Below are 18,883 nucleotides of genomic sequence, written 5' to 3' on the forward strand. Positions count from 1 at the left end.
CTTCAGGAGAGCAGACTTTGGGCTCACAAGGGATCTGCTTGATAGAGTCCTATGGCATAATGCCCTAGAGGCACAAGGAGCCCAAGAAATTTGGTTGACATTAAAGGATCAGCTCTTCTGAACTCAGAAGCAATGCATCCCAGCAAAGTCAGGCAGTGCCATAGTCACTAAGGCTACTACAGATGACTTGACTTTCCTGCAAAGAGTCTGAAGCTTGGAAGCTGCTTTCAACTGTAAAGTGAGAACGCCTACGGAGTCCCCTTGAGAGACTCCCCTGCCAGTCAGGGTGAGAAATGTGAGCAGCCCCATGAGGCTTTGCGAGCCCATGCAAATTCTTGTCCCCTGGTTGGTTCTTTCCTCAGTCTGTTAACCTAATCCCCAATTGCATTGGTCCCAGTTCTATAGCGGTCCTCCGAGTTCTGTATAAATTTAGCTCTCCCTGGGGTTCCTCAGACCCTGGGAGCCTTTGAATAAAGAAGACACTGAGGAGAAGAACTGACCTTGTGTGCTTTCTTCCTGCATTGCTTGACTCCCCCTGGAGTACAGCTGCCTGGGCAGCTGTTCACAAGGAGCTGAAATCACTCTTCCCCACCTGAGAGGGCCTGTGTGCCTGGTGCATAGGGTGCCTTGATAGAGGTGAGTCTGCCAGGGACTGCTACAGCACCTGAAGGCCCACTAGGCCCACTAGGCCCACCAGGCCGTGGCAAGGCAGCAACACCAGGAGGCCTGTATGGAACTGACACAGAAAGTGGCTAAAGCACAATTCATCAATTTAAGAAGTCATGGCAGTCTGGTGAAGTTTTCACTGACTAGAAAATATCCCCCATTTTTAAAAAGGGGAATGTGGAAGCCTTGGGGAACTACAGCTGCCTGACTGAGTGGCTGGCAATTCTCTCTCTGCTGTGACATCAGTTATGGGCTAACTGTTTCCAGTCAAATAGTTTCTGCTGACATGTATGCTTTGTGCGTTGAAATGGTGCAGTTTCCCAGTGCTGAGTCCCAAAAAACTGGCCTGAGACCTCTACTATAGACAACTTTGATGAAATTTCAGGCTGCTGAATAAGGTCCTGCATTGGAAGGAAGAAAGGAATAAAATGCCAGTGTCGTAGTTGTGGGGGGAGGTGAATTTTTTCCAGGGGGAGGTGAGCAGGCTAATCAGTGATCAGCTTTTCTGCTGGCACTTAGATTAGTCACTCAGAGGTTTAGACACGCCTCTGAGGACACAAAGAGTTAAAAGCAGGACTCTAAGCGGGGTTCAGCTTCTTTTTAGATTCTGGTTTCAGCAAAGAGACGTCTCAGGCTTCCTTCTCTTGCCCGGCCACGAGGCTGGGTGGGGGAGGGGAAACACGTAGTCAGGCTCAAGTAAGCTGGAGCCCCGGGGGAGAGAAAAGAGTAGACAGGACTGGAACTGAGCTGCCCCGTCCAGGATGGAAGGGTAGAAAACTGTAGAAGTGCCTTCTGTGTGTGCTCACCTCTCTCCCCCCCCCCACCCCCAACTCTAGGAAAAGGTGCCCAGCCACGTGGGAGTTGCTGAGCCTGGGAGTGCCTGAGCCTGCACTCTGCCGGAAGATAGAAACTGTTAACCCTTGCTTGGCAGAAAGAAACTTTTTTTAGACATTGATTCTCATGACTAGTAGTTTTAGAAGAGAGAGGGAAGCAGCCTGGGACTGAGATGATAAAGCACGATTGGAAAGAACCCGATGGGCAAAGAATGAGGGGAGTAGCTTTCTGAGCTAGACTTTTCTTGCATAATGTCAGCCATGGACTGAACTTAAGTCTCTTTTAAACATAAACTGCATTTTAGGTAGATACAGCTGCCCTTGCTTTTGCTACAGTGACTGGCACTTGAAGAGTAGAGCGAGCAGAGAAGAGAAGGAGAGGGTGAGGTGGCGCCCTCTGCCCTCAAGGGAGACCTGCTCCTAGAACCCCGGCCCCTGGGTAAAAAGGGGGAGAGCTCAGCATGCAAGTATCCTTAAAAGAGCCCTGTATGCAGCTTCTGCCTATAAACAGCGGTGAGAGCGCTAGACATAAGAAAAAGAGAGTGTCACCCTAGCAGACTTCTCCAGGCAGTGCCATAAGTGACATAAAAACACATAAGGGGTGGACCCGTGTTTTCTGAAGAACAGTCTGTAGTGCGAGAGAGACTCCTCTCTCCCTTGCTGAATTAAAGATTAGTTTGTTTTTGAGTGGTGATTGTGTAATCTAAACCCCAAAGGTTTGGTCTGTGAAGAGTAATGTGTGGGGGAGTAGAAACTGAGAGAAAAAATGTTCTGAGAAGTTTTTATTTCTGTCTCTGTGTGTGTTTAAGAGTTTTTTTTTCTGTCTCTGTTCTTATGTAATGTAATAAAGTTTTGGTGGTTTTTTTTTGTTTTCAAGATTTAAGCCTGCTCTGCTCTGTTCCTGATCACATCCCACAGTAGTTGTTAGAAAAAAAACATATATTCATGGGTGCATTAACATCTAGCCAGTGCCAACCCATGACAGCCAGTTTTTTAAATGGACAGTATGAGTGGCTGGGAGAAATGATCCCTCTGACAGCTGATATTCCTCTGATCTGTCCAAATAAGCATCATAAAAAAAGACAGGTACAAGATGTTCTTATAAGAAAAAAGGCTCATACTAATGAACAATCAGAGTGGGCTTGTGCTGTGTACGCATAGTAAAACCAACAAAATGTTTGATTCTAAGAGTAACTACACAGGATCATTAAGCCAAATCATATCTGATTGACAGGTTTTAAGTAGAGATTGGGATGAGCAATGAAGAGAGTGTTTCTGGGAGGCTCTGTGTCTTGGCCAGGGTGTTGGAAGCAGTCCAAATAAGTCCTCCTAGAGTAATAGATGTTGTTCTGTGAAGTAGAGATGATTCTGTAGAAAAACAAAAGGGTCCAGTGCTGGTGAGATGGGTCCTGTCTTCCTCTGAGAATTCAGTTGAAAACCAGCTGCTTTAGTGTTTGGGAGTGCAGGTTTTATGCTCATGGAAAGGCTTTGGCTCCTCCCACTGAGTGGAGCATCTCACAATGGAATGAAGTAATGTTGTCAGTCATGTGAGAGGCCTTAAATGGCCCATTCACAGGTGATGTCCCTTGGAGGAGGATGGGTGCAGGATGAAGATGGGTGCAGGAGGAGAGAAGAACAATATCTCCCAACAGGTTTCAACAGATGAAAATAGAATACACATTTTTTGTTACATTTTTCAACCCAAGACAGTGGAGCATCTCACAATGGAATGATTTCATTTTATCAGTCATGTGGTGAGCCTTAATGGCTCATTAACAGCAGATATCCCCCTGGAGGGAGGATGGGTCATGGAAGAGAAAAGGAACATTGCTCCCCCTGGTTTCAACAGCTGGCCCATTAACAGAAGGCATCCACCCCCCTCCCCCCTGGAGTTACAAGAGATAAAGGAAAAAAACATCTCCCCAGCTGGTTTCAACAGACGAAATAGAATACACTTTTTTTTTGGTTACATAACCCAAGACACTCTGTGAGGATTATTTCTGTTGTACGATTTTCTAAATTATCTGGAAACAATTAATATTTGTGGTTGACATGTGATTATTGGAAAGGAAAATACATAGTAGTATGAATAATTTAGCAAACTGAGTTCATTCATCCAAACTACAGATGAAGGAATAGGATCAGAGGCTGTATTTATGGAATGGTACCTTTATGGTCTGGCGAAGCAAAGTACCTTGGATTTGGGGTAATGTTTCCAGAATAATGGTGCAGCAAAACTAATATTGCAAGGAGGAAAATACATTTATTTCATATGTGGAATTTCTACAGTGGATGCTGATTTCCTCAAGCTTTACTTTAAAATGTCTTGTTTAAATTTTCTTCCCCTAGTTGCATACCTAACACCTGCCTTCAGTTTTGGTTTAGGTAAAGGAGACACATAAATTAGTGTGCTCCCAATGGTTTCCTAGGAGCTAATAAAGACAAATCGCATTATTTTCTAATGCTTTTTTTCTCTGTCTGCCTTCCCCCGCATGCATGTTACAGGGAAAACACTGGTCATGATTACATGATCCCTTGTCCATCCCATCAAGGGATGTCCTTGATCCCTTCTCTCTATCAATGTTTTGCTTTCCATAGATACTTTCCTCCTGCTGTTGGTAACTAACTGCATCAGGCTGCTGACTTGTCTTTGGTACCCATGGTCCCTTGGCATGCTCCTAATGGTCCATTCAGTAAACCGTACAAGTCTCTTCATCATACTTTATTTGAACAACAAAAAGTAATGTGGTGACTCATCACATTGCACAAAAGCTGAAAAGTCTTATTTTTCCTCTGACCTGGGGTTTTCCAGCACTGTCCTTATGTTATCCTACACTGTCTCCCCACTGTAGGGTGGCTGGTGCAGCTTGGGAAGTGTTGTGGTGTTGAAGCCCTGAGCTGCAGATGCTCCTGCTACCCCTTGCATGTCTTAGGCAACCAACTCTCCAGGGAAGCTGGCAAGCCTGGCTGTTGATGCCTCTGGTGACTTCTATCACCTGCTTTTCTGGGTTGTGTCAGGGAGCATGGTGACAGCCAACCCTATCTATTGTCACTAGTGCTACAGAAAGGTGAATTACTGGATCCTGCCTACACTTACCAAGACAAGAAAATATTAGCTTGGCAGAACTGGTACTTTCAGGCCATCTATTATCATAAATACCAAACAGAATACAAAATCTGAAAAACTGGGGTTACTAGGGATTAGATAAGCAAGTGAGCAGTTGCGTTTGAAGGGATGACAGTAGTAAAGTAAAATTTGAGAGTAGAAACAGGAGATATACAGGAAAACAAATTATGGATTGGGTATTATTGTACTGCTGAGCAGCCTCACACTGGATCCCTCTGTCTCAGGAGAGCACAACCATGACAATTTGTTGGTTTTCACCCCTTAACAAAAACCAGAGCCAAAATTAACTGAGTTGTTGAACTCCAATATTTACTAAAAAGTGTTTGCATACGGAGGCAATGATTTATTTTTATTCATTAATTGCAGTGGTCTAAACAGGTGTGGTTTTTTGGTTTTTGGGTGTGGGTTTTTTTTTTTTTTTGTTTGTTTGTTTTCCATTGGAAATTGCTGGTGCTGCTGTGCCTGTGTCAGCTGAAGCGCAGTGACACAGCTTCAGCAGAGAACCCAGAAGCGTCCGGGGGTCCCTGGGCTCAGAGCACTGCCTGGTTATCGGTGCTGTATTCAGTCAAGCCAAGGACACACACAGCACGGGGCATCGGCTCCTAGGAGTCTTCCATTTTAATTCTGCGACTTGGTCGTACGTCAAGAGGTTAGAAACAGTTGCTCTCAGGGTTCTTCTCTTCGTTAGAAGTTCAACGCCCTCCCTGAGTACCCGTTCCCTCAGCAAGAGCCCTCAGTGGCGTCGCCAACAGTGCGCAGGCCCCGGCCGTGGGATGACCCTAGTGCCGCGGCTCCGCCCAGCTCTACGCAAGCGTCGTCCGCCGGCGCGCGACCCCGCCTTCCTCGTGCCGCCCCACCCGGCCCCTGCCCCCCCGGCGGCGCCGCATCGCGGCGGCCATTTTGTGCGGCTGCGGTCGGTGCGCGGGGCTCTGCGCGCCGCGGGCCCGGGCGGGGCGGCTCCGTTCTAACCCTTTTTCCCGTACAGATCCCTCGGTAAGAGCGCGGCGGCGCCCGGGCGGGCTGGGCCGCCTGCTCAGCCCCGCGCTGCGGGCCCGCGGCGCGGCGGGGAGACATGGGGTGGGAGGCCGGGCGGGCGCTTCCCCGCGCACAAAGGGCCGGGCCGGGCGGCACCTCCCGCCTGCGGCCCCAGGGCGCTGAGCGGGGCCGCACCCGCCTCGCTGCGGCCCGCCTCGCTGCGGCCTGGCGCGCTGAGGCCCAGCGCGCTGAGGCCCGTGGCTCGGGCCGGCCCCAGCCGCTCCCCCGTCCCTGGCTCCCTCTCGCCGCCCGCGCCCGGCAGCCCGCGGAGCTGCGCGGGCAGGTGAGTCTGTGCGGGCCGAGCGCAGGCGCCTGAGCCCGTCCGGCGCGGGTAGCCGAGTGACCTTGCGGCGGCGCCTGAGCCCGAGCTGGGGCAAGGACCGCATGGTGGGGGCTGTGCCGGGCCCCGAGGCGGGGATTTGACGGGTCCGGAGAGGCGACCGGCGGGATGAGTGCGGCGGGGAGCTGCGCGGCCCCGTGGTCGGCGCGGGGCCCCCGCGGGTCTGGAGCCCGCGGGTGCTCGGGCGGGGCGGCTGCGCCTTGCCCGGCCCCGGGGCACGACGCGAGGCAAACACTTCGCGCTTTGCGGGGAAGCAGGTCCCCCCTCTCTGCGGCGCTGCCACCGCTCGTCGGGGGTACCCTATAAACGCCAGCGAAGCTGCTGTTCAGTAAAGTAACGCTCTCTTTTGCTAGTGAAAATCAGCTCCGCTAAAAAAACCCCACAAAAACCCAAACAGCAACAACCAAACAAATAAAATACCACTTTTCTCCCCCAAAATCCGTAAAAGGTAAAAACAACTTAAAGCCACCTTTCCCAGAAGAAAACCGAATTAGCGTTCAAATGGGTCCCGAAAATACACAGTGTGGGTTTTCTTTCGAAAAGAAACTCATGGATCTGGTTTTACACACTCTTAACTTACCTGTTATTCGTAGTGGTTTGCTTCCCCACCTTGATCTGCTGGGGTTAGGCAGGCAAATGGGCCGTTTGGTTCCTTGCTGGATTCCTCTGGTTTAATCATTTGTTGTGTATCCATTGGATGCTCGGTCTTTCTGTAAAGCTTGACAGGATGTTGTGGAGTTTCTCCGGAGAACTCCCAGAGGTGTGGTGCCAGCGTTATGTGGGAACGAACACCTGTGCTCTAGCCGGTGCTTGTCTTGTTTATGTGCTCTTTCGTGTTCCGTTGATTGGAAAGGTGGGTTTTGCCTACGGAAGGCATGGATGGTTTTCTTTAAAATTGAGAGGTTTGAGACTTGAAATGAAAAGTAGATGGTATTTGATGGAGAAGTTAAAACATAGCGGAGTGGAGTTTTGCACCTGTTCTGAATGCTGCCTGGTTTTGTGTGTGTTGCCTTAGTCTGTTGCAAATCTTCAGGTTGTGTTCAGTGTTGTGAAGAGGAACGAATGCAACACCATGGTTGCTATACTGGAAGTCCATCTAATGATTTGGGTTTTTCTTCTAAATGGGAAATTCCTTGTGCACGAAAGATTTATCTGCTGCTTGCAGCAGGTGTGATTTTGCATGAAATGGTTTTTCAGGTGATTAAATTTCTTTCTTTCTTTGTAAACTGCTGCTTGACACTGCTATACGTGAAAGTATGTAGTTGAGTCCTTCTAATATAGGATTGCATGTTTCTCTTAAAAGTCTAATAAACAAAAGTCTTATTTTTCTGAATGCATTTGCCATTTTAATATAAGTCCGTATAGTGTAGTTGTATCTTTCTCACTTGTAAGTCTGCCATTAATGTCCTGAAAGATGTGCTGAATAGCTGTTTGTTTAAATTCCCACTGTTAGGGAGTTTGTGAAGGGTTTGTTAGTACTTCTTGCTCTAAGTTCACTTTGGTAATAATTCTTGTAACTGAAACCAGCTTATTGGGGTTGTGTGAGGAGGAGGAGGCAGTTATCTGTTCTTAGTGAGATGTATTGCTCAATGGCTTTCCAAAGAATCACAGGTTTAGTGTGAGGTGGTCTGCCAAGTAAGGAAAGAGCAAAGGTTTTCCATCCCATCTTTAAATACAAAATACATGTGTTGCCACTTAAAATGCTTAGCTTTTTTGTTGAGTTGTAAGTGTGGGAAGATAATTTTTATACAGGAATGAAAAAAATGGGCATTTGATCAGGATTTGGGTAATGAAATGGCAGATTACAAATGAAAGTAGAGTGTCTTACGGGAGTTCTGGCTGTTTGCTCTGTGGAGTTGACTGCCTAGACTTGGCTGTGAAATTTCACTTAGTTTCACCAGCTTGTGTGACTCTTGAATTCTTCAGTTGCATCTCCAGGGTGGTTTTCTTAGGCATGGTGTATTCTACGTTACTTTGCTCGAGTAAGTAGATGCACAGTTGGAGGAAGGAATGTCATTATTGATGGAGGAAGGGTTTGGTAAAATTCAGGACTTTCAAGTATTTAAATCTTGTTCTTTGCCTTTAAAAGAGAGATTTGTTCACCTATTTGTGATAGGAAAATTTGAAAGACTCTTTAAATGCTTTCTGACTCTTCTGTATTTTTAGTGGAAGGCACATTTATGTCTTGAAACCATACAAAAGCTCTACAATGCAGTTGCCAGTAAGTCATATAGAGACAATGTACAGAAAACGCACCCTTATTATTCTTGTATGTTGCAGTGCCGTGTGGTGGTTGCAGGTTTGAAATTCTATGTATACAGTTCTTTGTGGACTGTTACTGCTGTTGTGTTGCTTGCATTGATTTTTGCCTCCATTTATTCTTTATTGCAGTCTAAAAGTTGGTTTTAATTGGTTGCCCACAGGATTGGCTTGGCTTCTGCTACTTGTTAAGAAAAAAAACATCTGTCTTTGCAGGTAAGAGCTTTTGAATTGAAGACTTACATATATGCATATTGAGTATATCCTAAGAAACACATGAAGCTTTTGGAATCTGTGAATTTGTGTCAGAAGACTTGGGTCAAATAATCTGTAACTTGTGTACTCACCACTGATGATGGTGGTTTTGGCAGTGTTTTCCTTGTAAACAGAATTTTCTGCCAAACTAATGTTTTGTTGTTTCATCAGCATGTGGTACTCTGGAACACTCTCCCATTTATTTTGCGCTTTTGGAAAATGCAGTTACTTTGCTGCAAGCCACAGGTCTGTGTGTTTGTAACTGTTGGAGTGTAGAAGTGTACATCAATTGGTTTTAGTTGGGTTTTGCAGCAATTTGAGTTTCAAATTGGCTCAAAGATGACTATAACAGGTTGATTTTAGCCTTAAAAAAATAAGACAAAACTGTAGTTTGCAGTTTTAACTTTTGCGAGACAGTCTCATGCTTAAAAGTCCTCCTACAGCACCAGTATTTTGCAGTTCTTACTCTTCACCCAAGAATTACCAAATGTGTGTGTGTGTGTATGTATTGTGTGGGTATTGTACTTGAATAATCCCCAGGGGTTAGGATGAATCTTCTGAACTTTTCTATTGCAAAATCCATACATCTTAAAAGGCTGGTCTGGTGTGGTTATGAATTTGTATGTATGACCCAAATAATTCTTATTTTACTAACTGGCACGTTGATGAAATAAATAATATTGTCATCTTTTACACCTTTTTTTTCCAGTGTAACATCAACATTTTTAAAGATATTACTGTCAAGACAGGTTAAAATTCATCAAATGAATTGAATGAGGTTGGTTGTCAGCAGTCTGTAAATCTCCAGCTTTGATCGTGGCTTGCTAATGGGGATGGATTGTCCATAGTACACCCCTAGGATGTTGTCTTTCCACAAATATATGAAACAAAAATCCACTTTTGCCTTGAAGTATCTTTTTGTACCAGGAGAAAAGCAGGCTGCTTGAGTACGTCTGACAGCCCAACAAAAAGCCTTCAGTGCCTTTTGAGCTGGTGTGCAGCCTGTTTTGTGTCCAAAGTTAATATTGTCTCTGCATGTGCTGGTTTTTGCAAGTGGACAGTGAAATATTTGAGCAGGCTTTGCATTTTCATTACTTGAAAAATTTGAGCAAGTGGGTTATTGTCTCCTAAGTACATTTTGGAAAAAATGTGGTATGTGAGTGTTTAGAAATTTAAAATTTGGTCCTTGAGATTTTTCTGTTATTCACAGAACTGACACTACTACTTTGTGTAAGCATCGAAATTCCGAAAAAATGAACCAGCTGTGTTACGTGTTCCTTTGTCAAAAATATTTGATTAAATTTCTTTTATTCAGACCATGTTGCAGTCAGCTCTTGTTTAATATTAAGCAAGCATTTGCTTAATACTCTGCATGGAATTAAGTACACTGAAGTCATTGCAGGTAGTTTTTCTAGTGACTATATCCCTTAGCAGGTCTTTGGATTTTTTTTGTCAAGAGTGATTTAGTGGATCTGAATAGAGTACTTAGAGCAAGACTTCAAGTATTCCCTTATCATTTATTGTGAAGATTTGAATTTGATGCAAAACGGAAAGATTTCCATTATCCCAGACGTTATGTAAATGTTCAAATGCTTGAACTCTTCTGTGACTGTCTGTTGATTTGTTTTCTGGGCTGAATTCATGAAATCATTTATAAATGCAGTTATCTAGCAGGTGTCAGTTCTGTTAAAGAACGTACGATGTTCCAAACCAGCAGATGTTAGTACACATACCTTCCCAAGTTGCCTTTGTTCAGCCAATGGTTATATCAGATTGTCATCCCTTTTGCATTAAGGAAATAGCTAAAAGTGATCTCCGAGAAACTTCAAATGTCTTTAAGTTCTGATACAAAAAAATTTCTGAAACTATTTTTAATGTATAATAGAAAAAATAGTAGATAGTAGATAGTAGAAAAAATCTAATTCTGGCAAGATTTGCTTTTAGTAGTATTCCAGTTTTAAAGGCACAGGTGTAAAGCCAGGGATACTTTTATACCGCCTGCTTGCCTCAGGATCCTCTAATTCAAAAGCAATCCTGTAGCACAACATAAACCTTAAGTTTACAATACTCTTTAAAGTAGCTTCTTTAAAAGAGGTAGAATTTTCACTTTACCTTAAATTTCAGAGATTGTCATCAATGCTAAGCCATTTTAAAATGGCTTAAAAAAACAACAGAATCATTATAAAACACTGTTTTTCAAAACAGTGCAAAAAGTCTTAGATACATTTTTAGATGTTTTGGGTAGCATAGGTAGTCCTTATTTTGAATTTTGGGTTTTTTTCCTCATGGGCGAGTTATTTTGTTATTGGAAAATGATTGGGCAATAAATTTTATATTCAGATTAAATGTAATTCCACTACAAGAGCTAAAGGCATGGATGTTGCTTCCGTTACTTCACTGTGGAGATGAGAAAGTTGCTTTCAAAAAAATTATCCCCAAAGCTTAGTATATAGTATAAGCCTTTCTGTTTCTGTCTTTCCTTGGTGGAATAGGGGTTTTCTTAGTGGTGTTTTTTCTTTTTTCTAAATCTTCTTTTGTTATGAATTGCAAGTTCTAGTCTCTCTTTCAGGATGGTGCAGTAACATATCCAATATGCATGCACAGCGACTAGAGCAGCAGAGGTGACTTGGTGCGAATGGGCTTGTTTGCTGTTTCCTTGAAGGAGAAAGGACCTCCACACTTTCTGGTGTCCAGTATTAGTTGTGAGGCAATGCCCTGTAATAACCCAGGATGTTGCTCGAGTTCATTAGTGTGTTCAAGGGTTTAGCTCTGGTGTGTTGGTCAACAGAACAAAATAATTCAGGACTCATTTTTGTAATCTGAGGTTCCATCATGCAAACAAGAGTCGTTGCTTCTTCACCCTGTAGAAGAGTTGTTACTCTTGTTTTCATTCAGTATGGAAGTCAGCCGTACCTAGTTAAAGTGGCTTTACCTAGTCATTTAAGACTTATCTTCTCTAAAGTATTTGTATGACCTGGACAAGCAAATTGAGCCAGTTTAGAGATTTGACTGTATACAGGGATATAGCTGAGTAGCTAGGAAATGGTTATTGATGGTAGTTGGTCAGAGCTTTGGTAATGGCCAGGAGTCTTTGATGGATAGCTTTGTGGCATTGCATTGGGGCATCTGATTAGACTTGATCTTTAAGGTCTTTTCCAGCCTAAACAGTTCTGTCATTCTGTGATCTGGTTCATCCTTGATTTCAAATGCTGAGTTAACACTACTGGTATGTGATTTATGGGAGCCTTGGAGATCTTCCATACAGATACTGAACTGGCTTGTACTTAAGAAGTAAGGAAGCTTCAGAGATGAAGTGGCTCAGGTGAAGCATGGTGCTATTGCTAATGGTTTAGGATGAGAGACTGGCTTCTGAACCGTTGAATTGTGCTAATATTATTTAATATGATGCTTTCAGCCTTTGCTGAAGATTTGCGTAAGTGACAAGTATCTAGTTTCCTCTTTATCTTCAACTTCTGATATGATCTCAGACTTCTGAGGTCACAAGGTAACTGTTCAGATCTAGCTGTTCAGAATTACCTTAAGCATCTATTAATGCCAGCTGTGGAGATAAAATTCATTTACTTATGTCTCAGACGTACAGGGTCATGTTAGACGGAATATCTGCAACTATTAAAAAAATCTTGTTTTTGAAAATTATGAAGGTCATATATCTAGCTAGATATGCATATATGTTAATTTAATTTAGATCTCTATTGTCATAAAATGTCTGGATCTAGTTTATAATAGCAAGCTTCAGGTCACCTGGACCTCTTGTCTTTGCTAGGAGGAAAATGTCAGGTCAGTATAATATAGATGCTGCCTGTCAGGATTTCGTGTGAGTCGCACTGTTGCTAGTTGTCCATAATGGGTTTTTGTTCTTAACCAACCCACTGTTATGTTTCTAGTTGTCTTCACCTAGCAGGAGGTAAAATCTTCCCCCAAATTAAAGGGAACTGTTTATAACCCATAGCTGTGCGGAATTTGTCAGTCACATTGTCAGATACAGTGGATATCGTATCAGTATATAGTAAATTAATTTTGTTTTGTGTGGCTAAAATACTCCTTTTGCTTACATTCCCTTAAATATTGAACTACTGATGTAATAGTTCTGTTTTTTGATATTCCTTTGGCTTTTTTAAGTAACACTTGTGGGTCTTAGTATAACAGCTATTTCAGAATTTCTAGTGCAAAATGTATACTGATTGTGTTGGTAAATGTTTAATACTTCAGTCTATATGAAGTAAACAAACCTGAATAAGGAACTTGGAATATAAACACGCTTAATCTTTTCAAGATGTTATTAGGTATCTGTAAACAAATATAGTAGATGGTGTGTGTAGGTAATTGCATGGTGTCACAAACAGTAGTCTGACATAGCCGTTGCCTTTTCTCATCTGCAGGTGTGTGTTGTTTCAGCGCAGCATGGCTGTGGTCATCCGCTTGCAAGGTCTCCCGATTGTGGCGGGGACCATGGACATTCGCCACTTCTTCTCTGGATTGACCATTCCTGATGGGGGCGTGCATATTGTAGGGGGTGAACTGGGTGAGGCTTTCATCGTTTTTGCCACTGATGAAGATGCAAGGCTTGGTATGATGCGCACAGGTGGTACAATTAAAGGGTCAAAAGTAACGTTGTTGCTGAGCAGTAAAACTGAAATGCAGAACATGATAGAACTCAGTCGTAGGCGTTTTGAAACAGCCAATCTAGATATGCCACCAGCAAATGCTAGCAGGTCGGGACCACCACCTAGTTCTGGAATGAGTGGAAGGGTTAACTTACCTACTACTGTACCTAACTTTAATAATCCTTCTCCTAGTGTAGTAACTGCTTCCACTACGGTGCATGAAAGCAATAAAACCATATCCACATTTTCTACTGCCAGTATTGGGACTGCACCTCCAAATCTTGGGAGTACCTTTGGTAGTCCAACATTTAGCTCAACTTTACCTAGCACAGCATCCCCAATGAGCACAGTACCTCCTCCACCAATCCCTCCTATCCCGGCTATGCCATCTTTGCCACCAATGCCTTCTATTCCCCCTATACCTGTTCCACCTCCTGTACCCACACTGCCTCCTGTACCTCCAGTTCCTCCAATACCCCCTGTCCCCCCTGTACCTCCAATGACGCCTCTGCCTCCCATATCAGGAATGCCTCCTATGAATCCTCCACCTGTAGCACCCTTACCCACTGGAATGAATGGGTCTGGAGCAGCAGTGAATATGAACAGCGGCTTGAATCCATTGTTTATTGGTCCCATGAATCCTGTAAATCCTATCCAGATGAATTCTCAAGGTAGTGTCAAGCCAATTCCAATCAATCCAGATGATTTGTATGTCAGCGTTCATGGAATGCCCTTTACTGCAACAGAATCTGATGTGAAAGACTTTTTCCTTGGGCTCCGTGTGGATGCAATCCATATGCTGAAGGATCATGTAGGTCGAAATAATGGAAATGGACTAGTTAAGTTTTTTTCTCCTCAAGACACGTTTGAAGCACTGAAGCGAAACAGAATGCTGATGATTCAGCGCTATGTTGAAGTTAGTCCTGCAACAGAGAGACAGTGGGTAGCTGCTGGAGGCCATATAACTTTCAAGCAAACCATGGGTCCCTCTGTGCAGGCACATCCTCCTCCCCAGGCTCATCCTAGGTCCAAGTCTCCCACTGGACAGAAAAGGTCACGGTCGAGATCTCCCCATGAGCACGGTTTTTGTGTTTATTTGAAAGGTCTTCCCTTTGAATCGGAGAACAAACATGTGATAGATTTTTTTAAAAAGCTGGATATAGTAGAGGACAGCATTTATATAGCTTATGGACCTAATGGGAAGGCAATTGGAGAGGGGTTTGTTGAGTTTAGGAATGAAGCTGATTATAAAGCAGCTTTGTGTCATCATAAGCAATACATAGGGAATCGCTTCATTCAGGTACATCCAATTACTAAAAAGGCAATGTTAGAAAAGATAGATATGATTCGTAAAAGATTGCAGAACTTCAGCTATGACCAGAGAGAAATCCTGATGAATGCTGAGGGAGAATCAGGCTTGCCAAAACTTTGTGCACATATATCTAATATTCCATACAATATAACAAAAATTGAAATACTTCAGTTTTTAGAGGGGCTGGCGGTAGAAGAAAACTCTGTACAAATTCTTGTTGATAATAATGGGCAAGGTTTAGGACAAGCACTGGTTCAGTTTAAAGCTGAAGATGATGCTCGTAAGGCAGAGCGCTTGCACCGTAAAAAACTGAATGGAAGAGATGTTAATTTGCGTTTGATAACTGTAGAAGAAATGAGAGATATTGAGAGAAACCCACCATCTCAAGGGAAAAAGATCCTGAAAATACCAATCCAGGGAAATGCGGCTGTGCCAGGAGCTCAGGGCCCTGGTGGGGATGAGCATGCCTTCTTGGGGGGAAATGCTAAAGAAGCAAATAATGGTCCTCCATTCAATTTCCCTGGTAACTTCAGCGGGTCTGGCACATTTGGTCCCCCTTTACCACCACCTGGAATAGGTGGCTTTCCTGATTCTAGACCAGGAATACCCACAGTTGCAGCTAGTGGTTTACCTGGTGCAAGTATTGAGGTACCAGGTTTTGCAGGTGGTCCTGCTAATTTGAGTGGACCAGCAGGTTTTGCAGGGGGTCCTCAGACATTTGGTAATGGTCCTGGCAATTTAAGTGGGCCTCCTGCCTTTGGTGCTGGTCCTCCAGCAATTGCTAGCAGCCTTGGACATTTAAGTGGACCGCCAGGATTTGGACCCGGACCAGGAAACATACATATTGGTGGACCCCCAGGTTTTGGAACAGGGTCTGGGAAGCCAGGGCCAACTGTCATTAAAGTGCAGAATATGCCCTTTACTGTTTCAGTGGATGAAATCTTGGATTTCTTTTATGGTTACCAAGTGATCCCTGGTTCAGTGTGCTTAAAATACAATGAAAAAGGCATGCCCACTGGAGAAGCAATGGTTGCATTTGAGTCTCGTGATGAAGCTATGGCAGCTGTTGTTGATTTAAATGACAGGCCTATAGGTTCCAGAAAAGTAAAACTTGTATTAGGGTAGCTGTTCATCAAATAGTTGTAGAATAGATATTCATAGTGCTGTGACAAATGCATCTGGATTGGTTTTTATAGTATTTGCAGGCTAGAACCTGTGGATTGTTTAAATTGTAAAACAGATTGGTTTTGATAAGACAGAGCACTGGGTTAGCCATTACATGAGAAACTGCAAGGAGAGAGGTGTGGTGGACTTTCCTCGTACAAGTATGTGGAGAAGCTGGACAGATTCTTATTCATCATAAAAGTTTGGTGAACTCCTCTGGACACAGTGCTTATTGAGAAACAGATTGGTTTGACATAGTTTTGGATAAGGGAAATAGATGAAGTCAGTGAAGCTCTTCAATGGTGTTCTTGTAAGCCATTGTAAAATAGATAGCTATTTTTAGATTTGGTTAAAAGCTGGCTGAATTCGCGTTGTTCACAGGTCAAAGCTTTGTTTAAAGTCTTGATTTTATTCTGCAACTGAATGAATTCTCAGTGTACACAGATCAATTGTTTTGTGTATGTATCTTTATTTTTTCCAAAATTCTCACTGTATGAACAGTTGAATTATGCCCTTTGCTGATGTGTCTACCAAACTAATTCCTATGAGTATGAGCAGAATCGTTCTGTAAAATTCAAGCTGTTCTTTGTGGTATAACCTTTAGTTATTTATATATTGCAATTACAACTGTGCAGAATAAGACTTTTGCCACAAGTATAGCTAACCTCAAACAAATCATAAGAGTTTTATAGTACATTCAAAATATTTTCAGTTGAAAATAATCATTACTGTTTAAGTAGCTTGATTTGTTAGGATTACACAAATCAGTTGGGAAAGGATCTTTGACACTAGTTGGATATTGGTGTTTCTCGTGTCTCTTGAACTCCTCACGTAGAATCTCTGCTAAGAGAACCAAAGTGGTGATTATTAGTAGAAGATTGGAGTCCAGATAAAGTTTTAAATTAGGTTATAATGAAAGAAACTTGTATCTTCAGCAACTCTGTTGTGAATTACTGCTATGGGTGAATTCAGAGATAAAATTTATTTTTCTCCAAAACTTGAAAATACTGAGTTTACTATATATTTTTGAAATAAAGCTGTGCTGTTGTATTCAAAGTCTGTAAAGAGTTGCCATTTTCTTTGTTGTGCAGTGAAACCTTCCATGGAAAAACAGAGAAATGGAAAGGAAGTAATTATGCAAATGAAAAGTAGATTTTTTTTTTGGTTCATCCTTGCTTGGCTTATGATAAATTTTAAGACTTGGGCATTACCTGAAAAAAATCCTGCTATTCCCTGCAAATCATTGTACTTAAACATAGTAAACTTCAAACTGTTTTTGGTTTTTTTTGACAGAGAAGAATAGTGCCTTTTGGTGTTGCATACCATGGAACACTGAAGTATATGGGCAGGCAAAATTGAGAGGTGCAAGTGGCAACAGTTTTATTCATGTGGTGTGTAGGAGAGATTTGCAAACCTGTGCAGCGCTGCGTCCTGAGAGGATTTCACAGTACAGGAATCCATGGAAGGATTGTATAAAGGTGTACTTCAATAAAGAGGCGGTTGCATTACACAGATGCTTCTGTAATTCATTAGCATAATTTTGTTTTGACAGATTACTAGGTGGTCCCAACTTTGGAAAAGTCATGTGATTTGTATATACTGTTAAAATTAAGCCTCATGTTAATAAAACTGTCTGTCTCTGAAGATTCATGTTATGCATTTCAACAGTCTTTGGGAGTAATGTTTCAACAGCAGATCTTTGTTTCTTTTTTTTCCTGAAAGTACTCTTCCTGATGTCAGAAAGATGTGTGATTAGGAGTCAAGTCAGTTTACTTTAAAATTTTGCTCTTTGTTTTTAAGCAACTTTTATTAAAGTTTCATACTATATTGGAGTTTTTTGGGTGCTTGTTTCTTCATGTTTCACATTAGAATAAAATGAATGAAAAGGAAAACGTGGCTTCATTGTTCATAGAATTGATTTAAGATATTAGCGTGTGGTGACTCACCAAAACTGGTGATAACTGCTTAAGTTCAAATGTATCACAACAGTGCTTGCCTTGTTGTGAAATGTAATTAAACTACAGGTGTCTGGAATTAGATACACAGTTCTCTGTTACTGTCTTTTGAATTCACATCGTAATCCTTTTGGTAATGGATTCAAGGCTTCTAGTGTTTGGGTTAGACACAGCATATGCCATAAAACATGCTTGTGTGCCTGTTCCTTTGGACTTGCTAAAAGTGCAAGTTTGTTTTGGAAAGCTTTTTTCTGATTCTTGATTTTTCTGTGTGGTCTAAGGATGTTTCAATGCTTATCCAGAAAAAAAGCACAAAACAGAAAGCCATGGGTGTTGGGAATGTTGACTTGGATGGAATGTTTGAATGGAAGATTTGGGGTGGGGTAGGGGTTGTTCATTTTGCCAAGCAGTTGATTCTCTTATCTTTTACCATAAATTAGTTAGCAAATATCCCCTCTTCCTTAAGAGTAGGCTCTTGGGAAAAAATTGGAAGTCATAGCATGCTTAGATTTTCTGTATGTATGACAAACAGTACATGAACTCAAATAGTTACAGTTGATCCTTTAAAACATACACAGGGAAAAGTTCATTATCAAGGGTCAGTGCAAACTGTTTACTGTAACAACGTGGTTTCATGTTAGAAGTAGCCTTAAACTGTATGTTACACTAAATTATGAGCAATACCCTTAAACTATATGTCTAGAGTTCATAAAATTGCTTACTTAGCACTTGTCTATATTCATGAACAGCCTTAAAAATAAGGAGTAGGACCTCTGAGGTCCTATCTCCAGCATGGAAGGTACGAAACTATCATTGGATGTAACACCCCAAGCTGATTGCTAGCAAGAGGTAGCAATATACAGAATCAGCTGATGGATGCAGTTCAAGTCCCCAGTTGTTTTGACCTTGATGCCTCGAGTGTCAGGAAGTTACACCTTTCTTAGCCTCATTGGAACCATACAGTCAGTGACACTGATGTCCCAATTGCTCCAAATAATGTCAAGAAGATACTTGTGTTTATATAACTGGCTAAATTGGTGTTTTTAGCAGTTCCTTATATGTGTCTAAGTACTGCTGCTGAAAAAAAGTGGTAAAATGTTACATTCACAACATGATTTATTTGATGTGTGGGGTTTTTTTCCCATTCTAAATAGAAATGAATGCAATTAGTCAATGATAAAATTGTGACTTACGTGAAAGAACCTCAGTAGTTGGGTGAAAGTGTGACTTAGTATTACCAAATTTCAAGGAGTTACCCATAAATGTCAGTCAGATTTTGTTGGGATTCTGTAATACCAGCATTAAAACCAGT

At 42.4% G+C, this 18,883-nt stretch overlaps 2 protein-coding genes across 3 annotated transcripts in view; both read left to right on the forward strand.

Moving 5' to 3' along the window:
* Positions 1-5,532: 5,532 nt before the first annotated feature.
* RBM12 (RNA binding motif protein 12) lies at positions 5,533-17,448 on the forward strand. 2 transcript variants are annotated; one of them, XM_063404805.1, is made up of 3 exons: positions 5,533-5,619; positions 8,425-8,476; positions 12,916-17,448. In XM_063404805.1, the coding sequence occupies exon 3, from the start codon at positions 12,938-12,940 to the stop codon at positions 15,575-15,577; it is 2,640 nt and encodes an 879-aa protein (XP_063260875.1). In that variant the 5' UTR covers positions 5,533-5,619; positions 8,425-8,476; positions 12,916-12,937; the 3' UTR covers positions 15,578-17,448. The 2 variants fall into 2 exon arrangements, with proteins under 2 accessions (XP_063260875.1, XP_063260874.1); XM_063404804.1 differs by having other exon boundaries at positions 5,570-5,619; positions 8,393-8,476.
* The window catches only part of CPNE1 (copine 1), a 48,610-nt gene continuing 35,288 nt past the window's right edge, over positions 5,562-18,883 (forward strand). Inside the window, 2 exon segments of the mRNA XM_063404806.1 lie at positions 5,562-5,619; positions 8,393-8,476. The gene's annotated coding sequence lies outside the window, so the exon portion shown is untranslated.

The sequence above is a fragment of the Prinia subflava genome, chromosome 8 (genome assembly GCF_021018805.1).
Source record: "Prinia subflava isolate CZ2003 ecotype Zambia chromosome 8, Cam_Psub_1.2, whole genome shotgun sequence".
In the NCBI taxonomy this organism is placed as follows: Eukaryota; Metazoa; Chordata; class Aves; order Passeriformes; family Cisticolidae; genus Prinia; species Prinia subflava.